Source organism: Pangasianodon hypophthalmus, chromosome 29, assembly GCF_027358585.1.
Source record: "Pangasianodon hypophthalmus isolate fPanHyp1 chromosome 29, fPanHyp1.pri, whole genome shotgun sequence".
NCBI classification, from domain to species: Eukaryota; Metazoa; Chordata; class Actinopteri; order Siluriformes; family Pangasiidae; genus Pangasianodon; species Pangasianodon hypophthalmus.
Window position 1 is genome coordinate 6,497,459 of NC_069738.1, and position 16,909 is coordinate 6,514,367.

A 16,909-nucleotide genomic window follows, 5' to 3' on the forward strand; every position below is an offset into this window, starting at 1 on the left:
GCATTTGACAGAAATGTAAATTATGTGTCATATTATGCATCAGCCACAGGTGACACTTTTAAGACTGAGCTATAAATGTTTCTTTATGTCAAAGTATGTACACTATATAGCGAAAAGTAGTGGACGCCTGACCATCACACCCATATGTTCTTGTTGAACATCCCATTCCAGATTTATTCCCCCTTTGCTGTTATAATAACCTCCACTCTTCTGGGAAGGCTTTCCACTAGATTTTGGAGCGTGGCTGTGGGGATTTATGTTCATTCGGCTACAAGAGCATTAGTGAGGTCAGGCACTGATGTTGGTGAGGAGGTCTGGGGTTCAGTCAGTGTTCCAGTTCATCCCAAAGGTGTTCAGTGGGGTTGAGGTCAGGGCTCTGTGCAGGACACTTGAGTTCTTCTACTCCAGCCTTAACACACCATGTTTTCATGGAGCTTGCTTTGTGCACAGGGGCATTGTCATGCTGGACCAGGCTTGGACCTCTTAGTTCCAGCGAAGGGAATCTCAAAGCTACAGGATTCAAAAACAGTCTATACAAGTGTGTGCTTTGAACAGTTTGGGGAAAGGTTCACATATGGGTGTGATGGTCAGGTGTCCACATACTTTTGGCCACATTTTAACTAATCACCTTATCAAGTTGCAATAGTAGGAATGGGGATAATCTTTTAATGGCAGAGAATATTGACTAGGCTAAAACTCATCTCTTTGTCCATTAATGCTGCATCTTGACAAATTTGGGGATAATCTGTAATTTCTGTTAAAACTTCATCTAAATTTAAGATAAAGATGACAGACAGTTTGTGTTATTCTGTGACTGTTCAATACAGCATGTGACTGATGGACATAAGCAGTTACTTAAGTTGCTGATGCAAAAAAATGATTGACAGATCCCCATTTACAGTCTCCGAGCTGTAGCTGGAACTTTTAGTTTGACGCGGTAAACCGGATGTGACGTTTTATTATTGTCCCGCCCACCAGTGTAGCTCGTCGTAAGCAACTGGCGCGTATAATGAAAGTGTTAGCAGTAAATAATGATTTAGTAATTAGTTTATTTTCAGTGGGCAGTTGTATGCTCAAGCACAAAAATATAGTTGAACTTCCAGCAAAAGTTAAGGAGAAGAGCAGGTTATGAAATGTTACGTGTTAAATGTGTTATTTATTATAATAATAAAGCCGACTGTAGATACTAAGGCTAGCTAACGGTCATGTAGTGGCTAAGCTAAGTGTTTCTGAAGCTTGTTTATAGTCCTGTAACAGACGAATGTTACTATTTTCTTAGAGTTAGAGTGAGTGGGGTTAGTTTACAGAGTGAAAAACGAGGTTTGGGGCTGTCTAGCTGAGCTAAAAGCTCGTATACCATGCAGCTGGAGCTAAATGGAGGTGTAGAGGTGAAGTGGACATGAATCCGTCAGTCAGGCGCAAACTCAGCGATGGCAAAACTGGACTGTCCCGAGCCAAGGACAGCAAAAGTGAAGAGCATGAAGGCAAACCGGGAACAGCGAGTGTTTCTCTTCCTTCATCTCCATCCAGAGAAGAAGAGCCAGGTCCTGAAAACAGCACCGAGGCGTCCAGACGAGCAGGAAGGAGCAAAGGTGCTAACATAAATACATACAACTATATAGCTGCACATCCTGTGTAGACTGTTCATCTCATAAATCACATCAACCTAGCATACGGGTCACTTTAGAGACATGCTACACACACACACGCACACACACATACATACACACACATACATACACACACAATGGTCATGGAAGAAATGTTGGACCAGTAAGCTAGGTGTTTCTAATAAAGTGGCCAAGTGTACATACAGTATATCAAACCATAACACTGGTGTACCTGATACACTCCTATCACCAGTGTCTCTATCTCTCTCTCCCTCTCTCTGTCTCACACACACACACACCATTCATGGAAGAAATATTGGACCACTAAGCTAGGTGTTTCTAATAAAGTGGCCAAGTGTACATACAGTATCTAAAACCATAACACTGCTGTACCAGATACATTCCTATCACCAGCATCTCTCTCTCTCTCTCTCTCACACACACACACAGACACACACACACACACTTTCTTACTTTCTTTCAGTGAAATATATCATGAACATACATTAACTATAAGGCTAATGCACCATTGGTGCTTGGACCCCTGATAGAAATCAGAATCAGTATTAGAGTTGTTTTAGTGACTAATGATTGTTTTAATAAAGCACAAGCAATATTTATGATGCTCACTGTAAATATTTTATATCAGTACTTGTAATAGTAATAGTACACATACCCTGTAGCTTACATTTACCTTTATGGTATTTGGCAGATGCCCTTATCCAGACTGACTGTAGCTAGACTCCTTGGCCATGTAATCAGATAAACGTACCATATAGATAACTGTGTATTCCTGTTTTTACTGACTGTGATCCCATCTGCTGCCACACACACACACTGTTCATGGAAAAACTTATGCTTTATCCTTTTTCTCAACTCCTCCAAGGTGGACCAGTAAGGTGCATGTGTCTAATAAAGTGTCTGATAAGTGTACACAGTGTTTAAAATCCTGAACTCCTGCATCCTGCACTTGATACACTCATATCACCAGCATCTCATACGCATTACCATGTTGGTGTCACTGCTGTGCGAAATTACATCTGCTGGTCCTACAGTGGTCAGATGTGACCGATGTTAGAGGTGGGCGATATGGCAAAAAATATATCATGGTGCTTGAAGTCACCTTCACAATACATGACATGTATCACAATATTCCACTGTGATAGCTGAGATATTGCTAAAAAAATGGCAGCAAATCAATTGACCTATATTGTTTTTTTAAAAAAAAAACTGTAAAATACATTCATTTAGAAAGAATGGAAGTATTTTATCCACTGAGTCAGAATCAATATTAGGAAACTTTGACACCTTTTTTGTGTAATAATTATTTTATAAAATCATATACATCACATCATACTCACAATGCAAAAAAGATGGATGTAATAATCGCCATAACAACCAGCCCTAGTAGATGGACTACAGGCAGTCAGTGTGTGTGTGTGTGTGTGTGTGTGTGTGTGTGTGTGTGTGTGTGATGTTTCCTATACAGAATATGCTGCCATAAAGTTTTATAGTCCATAAACTCTTAGTCTCTTTAACAGAAGCGCAACGTGGCTCGTCATCAGACGATGATGCAGAGAAGACTCTTTTCATCACAGTCGGTAGGTTGTCCAGCATATTGTGTGGTTTTTTTTTTTTTTTTTTTTTTTTTTTTTTTTTTTTTTTTTTTAAATCTTTATATTATTGCCACTTATACCACAGCGCTGTTGAATTCATTATCCTGACTGGTCAGAAGGTGCTGATTAATTTAGTAGATCGCCATGTGTAATTTATACGGTGAAGTTTTTTTCTAAGGAGATATTTCTTTAACATTTATGGAAGGAGTCTCCAGTTTTATTGCTTTGTAACAGTCAGAGGTAAAGTTTTCCACCACAGGAAAGTCATCAGGACAAAGGGCTTTGCACTTTCTGATTTCTCTGTAACAAGACAAGCTATATTTATCTTAAATATAACTATAAACTGATTAAAAAGTCATTCTTTCATTAATATAAAAATGTAATCATGGGGAAATTGCTTTGGTGTAAGAGGAATAAAACACTTCAGGAATCGCTATTATTGGGAAATAATCAACTTCAGCATGTTAACAGTAACTCCTGTTCATATGGGGCCACATCACACCACCCTGTTGATTATTTTCCTATAACAGCATGCTTCCAAGTGTTATATTCCTCACTTATAGAGAAGTAGGGCTTTATTGACAATCATTGCTGAAGTTCAATAATAATTTAGCATTATAAGGAAATTCATTTTTTAAAGTGTAAATTTTCTTCTTCCTCTCGTAGATAACGAGCAAAGCTGCCCTCGGCAAAGTGGGAAAACAAAACGAGGTGTAAAGAGGAAAAGAGAGATGAGTGAAACAGGGTCCCAGCAGCAGCAGCAGCAGGAGGATGAACTCCAGCCAGATGTGGAAATTGATCAAGAGCTGGACAGGGAGCTGGAGAACAAGTCACGGCAGCATAACCTGACCTCAGCTAACGTGCGCAGTATTATACACGTGAGTGTGGATTATTCATAGTATTTGTTAAATATTACAAAGAAGTACGCAACAAATATATGGAGATCAGAGGTTTGACGTAATCATACCCACAGGAGGTGATTACTAATGAGCACGTCGTGGCGATGATGAAAGCCGCCATCAACGAGACTGAACCTGTTCCTCTGTTTGTGAGTATCTGTGGCTCAGGGACTGTATTAATGCTCTATATGGGTTTGGGACTGGACCTAAACATGTTTCTTTCCACCTCTCCCAGGAGCCTAAGATGACTCGCTCTAAACTGAAGGAGGTGGTGGAGAAAGGAGTGGTGCGTTTGCCTTTTTTGTCTCCTTTAAATATATTTTTTATATATATATATATATATATATATATATATATATATATATATATATATATATATATATATATATATATATAATGTTTTATAAAGATTCACTCAGGTTCTTTTGATTGCACTGTAATTGATGAATATTTTGAATGAATGTTTTATAAACATTATAGGTTTATAAATGTTTTATATATAAACATGAAAGCTCTTGTTTTTTTTGTGTGTGATGATACAAGGAAATTTATCCTAAGGTGTGTGGCGTTAACATCTTTCATTATCTAAGAGTATGGATCTATTGCATTTTCTTTCGTAGGTCATTCCTACCTGGAACATTTCACCAATCAAGAAGCCAAGCAATTTGAAGGTAACTAAAAGATGAGAATAAAATTCTCTTCAGGAAGACGTAATGAAAGCATGGTTATGCTAATTTAGATTTTTTTTTGAAGGGTCCCCAGTTTGTGGACATTCCTTTAGAGGAGGAGGACTCATCTGATGAAGAGTACCACCCTGATGAAGAGGAGGAGGATGAGACGGCAGAGGATGTAAGACAGAATTCATTTTTTATTTTTGAAAACACATCTAATCTATTGAGTATATATAAATATGTGTGTCGAACTGAGGAGATTGTCTATGTGTGTGTGTGTTGTAGACACTTCTGGAAAGTGATTTGGAGAGTACAGCATCATCGCCACGTGGCACACGACTAAACCTCAACAGATCCTACAGCGAATACGATGCGGAAAACAGCTGCAGCCCCAGACAGGTAACACACGTGTAGTAATCATGTAATAATCCATTACAAATCAAAGTATTTAACATGTATGATATAATTTATTTCAATATATCGCTTTCCCTACATTTCAGGCATCATGATATGAACACACAGTAAAAACACGGTTTATTTTATATACTCTCGGACAGATGAATATTGGCCTGTGCTAATAGCAGAATATTTGACCTTTTTTTTTACCCCTAGAGCTTGCGCAGGTCACAGCATGTGAGGGTGGCAGTTGTGCCCATGGGTCCTCCTCCACCCCCTCAGGGCCCGGAGCCTCCACGACCCCAAACTGAGTGCAGCTTTATGGAGAAGCTCCACGCTGTGGATGAAGAGCTGGCTATCGGTTCTGACTGCATGGACTCTTACCAGGTAGCTCTGATACACACACTGAGAATTAGTAATGGGGTGACTTTTCTGTGAGGTTTCATGCATCTCCTTCTCTCTCTCTCTCTCTCTCTGTCTCTCTCTCTCAGTCTCTTACCAGTAACGGAGAAGAAGGTGAAGAGAGCCTGATGGCCTTCCGTACTCGTTCCAAAAGGCCACTGAGAGACGTGCCTCTGGGTCGTTTAGAGGCGGAGCTTCGAGCACCTGACATCACTCCGGATATGTACGAGTTTGGCTCCGCCCCCGAGGACAGGGAGTGGACACGGTGGCTGCAGGGCCTCATGAACTCAGACGTGGAGAACGAAGGTGCTCACTCACATTTAGTTCAGTTAGGACTAAACTCTGTCTAATCTGTCTAATAATGACTATTTTTTTTAGTGATCACATCAATGAATGTACATGATATCCTTCTCTGTGCGTCTCTGATTAGAGGAGGGTGATGATGATGATGATCCAGAATATAACTTCCTGGCTGACATCGATGAGCCGGATGTGGAAGACTACCGGAACGACAAGGCCGTGCGCATCACCAGTGAGTAATTTCCACAGTAAATATTAATCTTCATGAGCTCAACTGAAACTACAGTCATAAAACTGAGCAACCAGTCAAGATCTTCTGTGTGTTGCTCATCTATTTCCTCATTTATCTTCTTTATTCCAGAGAAGGAAGTGAATGACTTGATGGAAGAGCTGTTTGACGCAGTGAGAGATGATTAAATATTCAGTAATTTTGTGTTCTGTATTTGTCCCTCTCTCTTTAATTAACAATATGTTCCTGTTTTATAGTTTCAGGATGAATTAGGGGGTCAGGATGAGGAAGGCCAGGAGGAGGAAGAAAAGGAGGAGGAAGACACTCTTCAGCAGGATCCACCGAGTATTCTGGAAACAATTCAGTAAGACTTTCCAGTGACACTCAGGATCGTGACTGACAATAACATAATTATTAATGCAGTATACCACAATATTCAATATGCATGATATTATCATCATGATCATTATGACTACAAATAATGTCAACTAGAGTCTCATGACAATTTAAAAAAAAATGGGTTCTTATTTTAAGCCAAATAGCCAAAATATTTTTAAACATATGTGGGTAATTTTTGAATAGTTTGTTTTTATAGTTTAAGTGTTGACTGACTGTAAAAAGTTTGAGTGTTCTGTATTAACCAGCTATGAGGTGTGTGTGTGTGTGTGTGTGTGTGTGTGTGTGTGTGTGTGTGTGTGTGTAGGTATGAGGACCCTTTGGCGGATATTCTGAACAAGCGCTACCGCACAGTGAAGGAGCAGTTGGACGCTATCCGCAAGCGAAAGGCTCTGTTGGAGAGTAAAGGAGTGTCTATTCCTCCTAAATGCCCCACTGGCCCCGCCTCTTTGTATCTAAGCTCCACCCAGAAGCTCCGTCTCCAGCAGCACATTCAACAGGTAGGCAAATACTAGCAGTATAGATTTTGCTTCCAGAAGTTTTGAAATACTAGGACAGATGTTGGGGCAGTTAGTACACATTTAAAAATATGTGACTGCATAAGATACAATCATACGAAACGTACAATCATTACACTGTCATTAATGGTCTTTATCGTTACAATGTAATGAAAGTCTTATCAAATAATCAAAGACGGGTTGTGATGCAGCTTGACGTGTAGACTCACCTCAAAGTTTCATATTTTCCAATAAAAGCACATCCCAAAGTGTTTAATTCCTTTTATATCATAGCGGTACATAGTAGTATTTACTAAAATACTACACATCATATATTTTTTAATCTATTTATAGTTACATTCAATGTTGTGGAACATCCATGAAACAGGTTATCAGCTATAAAGTTATTCCCTCACCAGCCTCTCCTTTTATTTCTCTCTCTTGAAGTTAAAGAAACAAAAAAAAAAAAAAGAGAAAACACAAAGTGCTCTGTCCTGAAGGCTTTACCGTGGCAGAAATCACCATAGAACAGCTTTACCTTAGCATTTAATGTTTGGAAGCTTGTAAATGTACGACAGATAAAACAGCCTCTTTGTTTTGTAAAGCTGTAAATAAGTTGCGTGTTGTATGTTTCAGCACGTGCAGCTCCTGACCCAGGTGAGCATGCTGAGCAGGTCAGTGGACGGTCTTCAGACTGAGGCCTGCACAGCTCGACAGTTCCTGGTGAGACACCTTTCACCAAAGTGCCACGCAGACTGTAATTACAGTGTAATTTTAGTCATGTGATGTCATATTAGTAATGTACCAACAACACCATTGGAGGGAAATGCTGATTTTCCAAAACAGCTTTGTCTCTTTTCTTCTCTTACTGTCTTTACATTGTCCTCTTAAAACCAAATGGCTACGTGCTATTAAGCAAATCAAACATTAGCTGACATTATGCAAGCTAACGCAGTTGCCTAGCAACAGTGTTCGCACAGCTTTAACCACTTGCCATGTTTACCTTCCCTTGTCGATAGTGCTATTGTGGCCAATACAAAAAAAAGCTTATTTATTTTCTGTAAACAAATATTAATTTCAAATGTTATATTACATAAAATCCTCTGATAGTAAATGAGCTACTGCTAACACTGCAACAGCTAGCTAACATCATTCAGTTGAAATAGCTTGTCAGTCTGCTGGTTTTATGTATTCACAGTTCCTCTACTCAGCTCTTTATCCGTGAATGATACGAAAATCATTGATTGAATGATTGATTGAGTGATTGAGTGATTGTAGTGTAGTTTCAACCAACTAGCGTGGTTATTAGCTTGATGTGTTTTGCACACAATGAAGGAATTTTTGAAGATGCCTTTCTACTTCTTTCTTTGGGAGTTCAGAAATATACTATTAACACTAGTTCATTTTAAATTGTCCCTCTCTCTCATTCACGCTTTTGTTCTCAGTCAGAGCTGCAGTTCTTCGCACAGCAAGGAGAACAGGCACAGCAGGTCATGGATCCTGGGTTTGTCAGCATCTTTAGAGCCTGTAACCTGCAGCCTGCTCTGTCTCTCCTCGAGGAATTGGATCAGTCTCCTAAATCTGACACTCAGGGCCCTTGTCCAGTGTTCCCAGGTGAAAAAGCGCACACATTCACTTTCCACATTCACATTCACTTTCCAAACACATGAGCTCAGCTACTGCTGTCAAATCAGGAGTTTATTAAGCCATTTGCTTAAAGTATTCGAACTCTAATACTTGCAGCGTGAGGAGACACCGGAATTACAACGTTGTTATCATTCAAACTGTGCAGAGATGGAACTATAAAAACAAAATCGCTTTATCACTTTTCTTTATTAACCTGTGTTCATTCTAGCAAGCAAAACAAAAAACCAAAGTGAAGAGCAGCCAGTCATTTCCTGAGTAATTTCATGACATGAAGATATGACAACTGAGCAACAAGCGGCATTTGAATTAAGATGTTCTCTAATTAATGTAATGCATTATTTAAAGGAATCCTGTGAATTCTTTGGAGCCATGGTCTCTTGTTTTCCTAGAATTCCTAGATATTACTACAATATGAAAATATATTTTAAACAAAAGTATCACATATGTGGTGTGTGTGTGTGTGTGTGTATATACAGTATCTTGTTTAATTTGCTGCGATTATTCATTAAGTACACAATAAAACACTTGGAGATGTGTTGTTATTGGAAAATAATAAAAAACATGGTGGACCGAAGTGTCCTCTTATATCACAGCAATTTCCCAACACTAACATTTTTTTTTTAAAATAAAAGAACATTGTATCATACATTTTTTTTCATTCTTATTTGTTTAATGTTGTGGAACTTCCACAAAACCAGTTAGTTCCCTTACGTTATAACAGATATAAACAGGCATTCTTTCACCAGCCTCTTTTTTTCCTTTCTTGAAGTTAATAACATAAAAGAAATGCACTGACACTGGTGACTCCTTCCAAAAATGTTAAATAAATGTTTCCTTGTGGGGGAAAAAAACTCACTATATCAACAATTAGACGTTGTAAATACATTTACCCTGATCAACCATAATATTGATTAGCCATAATATTGCAGTGGCACCTGTCAAGGGGTGGGAGATTTTAGGCAGCCAGTGAACAGTCATTTCTCGAAGTTGATGTGTTGGAAGCAGGAATAATGGGAAAGAGTAAGGATCTGAGCAACTTTGACAAGGGCCAAATTGTGATGGCTAAAAGACTGAGTCAGAGCATCTCCAAAACGGCAGGTCTTGTGCCGTGGTTAAATAATATTCTCTGTATTAGCTGTTACTAAAGCAATGATAATGTGTTAGAATGAGTGGATGAGGACCCTTGAAGTCAGAAGTCCTGTCAGAGCTGCTGTTACAGAAAATATAGAAAAGCACTGTGCAATCGTATTATGTTATGTCATAGTTGTTTTGATTGTTTGTATGATGTGTTGCAGGGTCCCAGATTCCAGCTGATTTGGCCTGGTTGATGGTGACACGGCCAGTGTTCCTCTACCCACAACTACTTCCTGTGGTCAGAGCGCGTCCATTCAGTCAGAAAGGGCCCTTTACATCAGCAGAAAACTGGTGAGGCCTACATCTTATAAAACACTTGATACTATGATATCTTTCTTTATAAAGCAGTCCATGATCATCAACATGAATGTGACAACAATCTATTTCCGTACTCTTTGGTTACAGTCTGGTGGTTTTAGGCCATCAGCACCTAAAGGGCACTGTGAATCCTCTCAAGCTGACCTGCCAATACCTGCTTGCAGCGAGAAACTTCATCTGCCTGAGAGTGTACGTTCGCTCAGCGTGTCACAAACAACGGCCCAACTTCATAAAGGTGTATGAAGATACGATTATCTATGGCAATATAAATGCCTCAGCCGCACCATAATCAACATCCTTGTCTCGCTCTGTGTATGTGTGGGTGTGTGTGTGTGTGTGTGTGTGTGTGTGTGTGTGTGTGTGATTCAGAGATACTTTCTAGAAGGAAAATGTCCTCCCATGCCTTTGGCCTGTGAGAAAGTCAGTCCCAGTGATCAGCGTCCCCCAGTGGAAAGAGAGACACGCCTCATGCCTCGCTGGCTTTTGGTACTAACTGTTTCTCTAATGATTATTAGACCTATATTTTTGTCATGATATTTTCAAAGCTTTTGTCACAGTGTGGACAGATTCCTTATTTTGGGATCAGTTTAAAAATCTGTTTTATTTTTTTGGAGAGCCAAAGTGCCAGGACTGGGAGATAACAGACATGACCCTGAATTCCAATTTCCAGTTTCAGCAACAACGGAAATCACATGTGTTTAGCCTGAGCTCTGTGTGCAAATAAGAACAAACAAAGATCCACATCAAGCCTAAACCCAGTGTTAATTACAGCAGAGAGAGCCTTATTTCACTTCAGTTCATTCTTTTTTTAAATTTTTATATAAATGAATTCCAACTAATCATTTTAATTCTCAGATTATATTAATTTTATTTTCATTTCATTTCAAGTCAAAATTTCTCATTACAGGAAAACCTTAAACTAATCCATGAAGAAGTGCGAAAGTACAATCTTCAGCTCTCCAATCCTCAACATGCCAATCCTGAGGAAAACTCTGCCTCGAAAGAAGACTCGTCCTCTCCATCCTACAGCTTCCCCCCAGGTACGCGCTACCCTCCCAGCCTGCCCGATTCCCTCGCCCTCTCTCTTAAACCACGGCCTCATCCGGTTCCTGCTTCCTGTAGAAAAAAGGCATCACGTGTGCCCTCTTCACACACTACAACCCAGTCCAAACCACCACCATCAACCAAAGATGTGGAGAAAGCCCTGAGTCGTCTACCGCCTCTTCTGCCAAAGTTTGCTAACCAGAATGTTAATCCTGATCGGAACGTTACCTCTGTTTCAAAGAAGCAAAAAATCAAATGTAGAACTAATTCTGCTAATAGTGCTGGGAAGACCCGAGTGGCCGCAAATAACGTTACAAATTCATCAGATCAAAACCAAGGAAAGCTCATTATCACTTTACCCACTGCTCCAGTTACTTCCAGCGCAGAAACCCAGATAAAAGTGCCTAGTGCTGCTACAATAGGCCCAAACCAGGGAAATGTCATCATGACTTTACCTACTGCACTCATATGTCCTACCCCGAGTGCTACGCTAGTGGCCCAGACACCTTCTTCCTTCACCCCGTTGGTTAAAGAGCACATGAGTCAGGGCTGTGGCACTTTACTCAAGCTGAGCATGGGACAGAGACCTAATCTAAACCCTCTGTCTGTATCTTCTCAAATTTTTCTACTGCCTCCAGGCTGTGTAGTTACAAACAGCACTAATGTGAACCCCGATCACAGCCAAAAATCCCTGATCACAGCTAAAAATGTAGCTCAGGAAACAGGGCTAGAAGACCTTGAGGGCTCTTTAGGGAACCTTCCAGAAAGGATGGCGGTTTCTCAAGCAAATAGAAATCTTACAAGTGGCAGTGAAGGTAACAACGACCAGGAAAACGATGAAATGGAGACGAAAGTTCACGAGGAGGAACTAGAGTGTGGAGACGAAGACTTTAGAGAGCCATTCCTCACCTTGTCAGAATCTTCTGGAAGCCCGGCACCTAGTTTGTCTGGGGAAGATGACGCCATGGAGACGGTGATGGACAGGGAAGTGGAAGATGTAGAGGAACAGAGGCAAAGAGCATCACAAACGTCGATTCCTACACGGCTGAATGAGCAGCCATGCTGGACTGAAGGAGAGAAAGATGAGAGGGAATATGCAGGGATGCAGAAGGAGAAGTCAAGAAGCATGGCAGACATCACATCACCTGCTTCTGTAACGTCCGAGATGTCTTTGCCAGAGCTTCAGGTGAGCTCTGTTGTTGTAGCAACACTCATCCTACAGCCAATCAGAGATTTAAAGCCTGATATAAGCTTGATACGCATGTAGTGCAAAATAATATGGACATTTTTAAAAATATATTTCTCATTTTGAAAGGAAACAATGGAGAAATTGTCGAAGCTGGCCTCGGATCTTGAAGAAAAAAGACTTTCAAGAGAAGAAAAGTCAGACGGTTGTGCTACAGGTTGGCCCTGAATCAAACTTTTTTTTTCTACTGTTTATATGACTCTTTATATTTTTATGCCTGACTTATCATGTGGTATTCTGCTTAGGAGAGGACATCGCAGACTCAGAGCTTCTCTATGACGATTTATCTGATGATGATCCTCGGAGAGATATTAAAGACGTAGCCTTTGCACAAGCTTATTTAGAGAAGGTATGTTGGGTTAACGCACAGGCCGACATAAGAGAAGGCATGATGATGTCATCAAAACTTTGCTTTACGTTTTCTTCAACGTTGTTCTAGAAGTATATTCATGTATGTGAGGTGCGTGTTGTGGTTTGCGTAGGTGTGTGAGGCTCTGCAGGTGGTGCCGGGGAAGGTGGAGGATTTTCTGAACGTGCTGTACGAGTTTGAGAGTAACCCCGACGGGAGGACCGCAGTGGAGCTCTTTGTGAGACTCAAACCTGTACTGAGCGACTGGCCTGAGCTGCTGCGAGACTTCGCCGCCTTCTTGCACCCAGAACAAGCCCAGGAGTGCGGACTGGTGAGAGAAAATACAAACATTGTCTTGTCTTTATGATCAGGGAAGTGAGTGGCACTTCTAAAAGAATAGATTTATTTACATTAATCACCCTGTACCCTGTACCTGTACCTGATCAGCCAAGATGTGTTTAGTTCTTGCTACTTTAACTGTGACTGTGTGTTTTGCTTCTGTAGCTGGAGGAGCAGCAGGCATTTGAGAGGAGCCGGAGGTTCCTGCGGCAGCTGGAGCGAACGTTTGGAGAGCACTCCATGCACTACAGGAGGGTAGTGCGCACTCTGCAGCAGGGGCTACCGAAAAGTCACAGAGGCTCAGAGGAGGTACTTTAACGTCCAAATGCATTGATGACCGTTAAAGTTAGAAAAATGGCTCCTCATATTTTAATTTGATTTTCCTCAGATGAAGGCTCAGATAGCGCTGCTCTTTCGCGACCACACCCACTTGCTGGAGGAGTACTGGGTGTTTTATGAGCAGCTCCACTCCACAGTGCAGCGCGGGTCTGATGATGAAGATGAAGAAGAGGACGAGGTGGACAGCATGCCCACTGCTCAAATAGTGCACAGTGTGGAGGAAAGTCAGCGACTTGAGAAGGCAGAAAATCAGACAAATCAGAGCCACATCCAGGTAATGGAGATATCATTACAAAACCAAATAAAAAGTCAAACTGGTCATTTTATTTTAGTATGTTCTGATATAACTACTTCAACTATCATGTGTTGGCTAATGGGCTACATTTTAAGAGGAAATTGTGTGAAATTTCTTCTTTCTGTCTCAGAGTACTAATGTAATAAGCCCAAATACAGAGAGCTGTAGTGCAGGAACAGAGATGATGGACAAGCAGAGCAGAGAAGAAGATCCACAGTCGCACCTCAAAGCTTCACAGAGTCCTGTCTGCGCCAAGAACAGTTCACGCATGCCAAGCGGAGAGAAAATTGTGCTCTGGACAAGGTTAAAAATTCAATTTCATGAACGCTTGGTCATTTCTCACTTGCATACTTTTTAAACGCGAGTCTGGACTTGCTGAATCTAACAAAAAATAATCATGACCTATATGCTGTATTTATGACAAGATCTTCACCATGATGTAACATCATGTACAGAAACATAGTAAATATTCTGCTGTGCAATTTTTCTTCTCCTGTTTACTATGGTTTGTGAAATCTGAAGAAACCAAGTAGCGAAGAACACACTTGGAGGTGTGATAAACATTCCCTCCCTCACCAGCCTCTTTTTCCAGCCTTTCTTTTTCTTTAACAAGTGAAAATGCAGCTTATCATGTTGCCGAGAAACCATAAATCTCATGCTGGAAAACTTAAAGCTTACAGCTTTACATCCAGCTGTTACAAAGTGCTGACACTGGAGACTCCTTCCATAAATGCTAAATGAATGTCTCCTCACAGAAAACATCACCATATTGACAGTTATGTGTGTTATTTAATCAGTTTATGTGGTGCGTCTACCATCTAAGTCCTTGAGTATGAGTTGTTACCATAGAAACAAAAATGTATTAGAACGAGCACATTAATAGAAACCTGCGATTTGCCTTTTAGCTGGCACTAGTGTCAGAGCTGCTGTTATAGAAAATTAATCAACACCTTCTGACCAGTCAGATTCAAGAATTCAACAGCAGTTAATTTTATATTTTAGTCAGTTATGTAAACGTGATTCTTCTCTGTATCATGGACATAAGTATGGTAAGCAGGAAGATGGATTCAGTGACCTGTTTATATCAAGTATAGATATAAACTTGGAGATATTTTGTGTTTAAACAGGGAAGCAGATCGTGTGATACTCACTACATGTCAGCAGAGAGGAGCCTGTCAAAGCACCTTTACTTCCATTGCTGCTCAGCTGGGTAACAAAACACCCACGGAGGTCAGTCATTTATTTTAGACATTCAGCAGATGAGTAGATAGATGTATATTATGTAAAATTATTATTATTAAAATAATTTCTAAAACTCTTGCACATCTCACTATCTATACCCATAGTACTTTATATTGTTTGTCCATTGTTGTAGTTAGCTTTAACTGGAATTTATTTTAATCAGAATTAAATAAAATGCAATTTAAACAATTAATTTTTTGTTTGTTTTTTGTTTTAGTTTTCTTTTAATTTTAGTTTTTAATTTAAAATTAATTTTATTTTAGTTTTAGTTTGTTTAGTTAGTGTTTTTTAAATGCCTGTGCCGTGCTGAACTTGACCAGTAGAGTGTAAAGTCCAAGGTTATAGCAAAAACTGTAGAAAAAAGAATTCAAAATTAAATAACATCCAAAATAAACATCCAAAATTACAAAGAGCTGAATATAATGACTGCACTGATAATGGTCTAACTGACCAAAAACCTTTTATATTTTTGTAACTGTGTTCTAATGAACTCGGCTTTTCTCAGTGCATGGCTGATTATCTTGTTCAATTTTTAGTGGCATTTTTGGTAAAACTTTAATAAAATCTACTGAAGTTTTTTTTATGTTATTCAGACAGAATCTCATTTTTCTTCTGCTTTTATTCCTAGGTTGGTGCACGCTATCGGGACCTCATAAAACTGTTCCACAAATCCACAAAGCAGCATCACAGCAGCTTCATGGACACCGAGGGCCAGTTCCACCCGACTGAAGAGGAACCAGACTAGTGCATGTGGACAGTTCATATCAAATCTCCTGATATATTTAATTGGATTCAAAATGCTCAAAATGCCAACTCACAAGCCAGATAAGCTAGTCTTAAAGAAGGAGGAGGCTCTTAGGGTTTGATGTCTCCTCTTAAACTTATAAGTTTTAGTCTGCTTAGTTCAAAATATTTGGGCATGTAGGCAGTTTCTACTTAGTAAAAAAAAAACTTTTGAATGTTTTTTGATTTTCACACCTAATTTTGTGTTAAAAACAATCCCCCACTAACAGTTTTTCAGTGCAATTGCTACCGCTTGGATTAAATGTGGACAGAGGAAAGTGAAAGCGAACTTTTGGGAAGGTTTCAGCGGACTAGAAGATTCTCAACAAGGACATTGTTCTTAACAAATAATATCTGGAATTGTGTTTTGGGACTGTTGTTTAAGAATGCTTCCTTTTAGCAGGAGCTTCATGGAGCTGGTCAGGGACGCCTATCCCAGGAGCACTGGGCTTGACACGGGAATAAATCCCAGATGAGACGCCAGTCCATCACAGAGCCAAGCACCATGCAAACACACACATATTCTCATGAAGAAGTGTTTCTTCACACCTAGGCACAATTATCATACCCAGTCCATCTACCAGCATGTTCTTGGGAGGAAACCAGAGAACTCAGAGAAAAGTTATGGAATGCTGAAATGGTGTAATGATGGTTTAAGGTTGTAGCAAGAGTCAGCTGGTCTGATGATATTAAAATGCAGAGACTGTTCACTGCTGCTAACTTGAAAGAAACACAGAAACCTTTACCAGATTTTCTCCTGGACATCATAATCTCAGAGACATGCCTTTAAACATCTTTGGATAATAATCATCAGTGCGTTAATGGGTTAATGGGCTGTGATGAAAGAGAACTATAGGAGCTGTCTTATTTATATTTTTTATGATAATTATTAAATTAAAAAACAAACAAGGGCACAGACTGAAAAAATGAACCTTAAGTGTGACGAAAATCATATTTGGGAGATGTTTCTGTTACAGATAACACTTGCGTTAAATTTCGTGTCATTTTTTTTTTTTTTTTATGACTTTTTCATGTGGTGATTTGGTTCAAAGAAATGTGGCAATAAAATAAAACAACGCTCTAATAATTTCTCGTATAAATTATACTCTATGGGCTGTGAGATAATTGGATGCTTTTTGATTGACGGAGAGTTGCAC

The 16,909-nt window shown here is 39.7% G+C and overlaps 1 protein-coding gene across 2 annotated transcripts; it reads left to right on the plus strand.

Moving 5' to 3' along the window:
• Window positions 1–966: 966 nt before the first annotated feature.
• Window positions 967–16,839, plus strand: gon4la (gon-4 like a). Of its 2 annotated transcripts, XM_053231410.1 has the most exons (28): window positions 967–1,592; window positions 3,152–3,211; window positions 3,893–4,104; window positions 4,200–4,274; window positions 4,361–4,411; window positions 4,746–4,796; window positions 4,879–4,974; window positions 5,082–5,195; window positions 5,409–5,579; window positions 5,684–5,900; window positions 6,025–6,126; window positions 6,256–6,296; window positions 6,381–6,487; window positions 6,827–7,019; window positions 7,653–7,739; window positions 8,462–8,630; window positions 9,959–10,088; window positions 10,203–10,350; window positions 10,485–10,601; window positions 11,023–12,345; window positions 12,475–12,562; window positions 12,651–12,754; window positions 12,888–13,085; window positions 13,259–13,402; window positions 13,482–13,706; window positions 13,858–14,030; window positions 14,855–14,957; window positions 15,598–16,839. In XM_053231410.1, exons 1-28 carry the CDS (start codon window positions 1,400–1,402, stop codon window positions 15,712–15,714), a joined length of 4,809 nt encoding a protein of 1,602 aa, XP_053087385.1. In that variant the 5' UTR covers window positions 967–1,399; the 3' UTR covers window positions 15,715–16,839. The 2 variants fall into 2 exon arrangements, with proteins under 2 accessions (XP_053087385.1, XP_053087386.1); XM_053231411.1 differs by lacking the exon at window positions 13,858–14,030 and having other exon boundaries at window positions 15,598–15,733.
• Window positions 16,840–16,909: the final 70 nt, after the last annotated feature.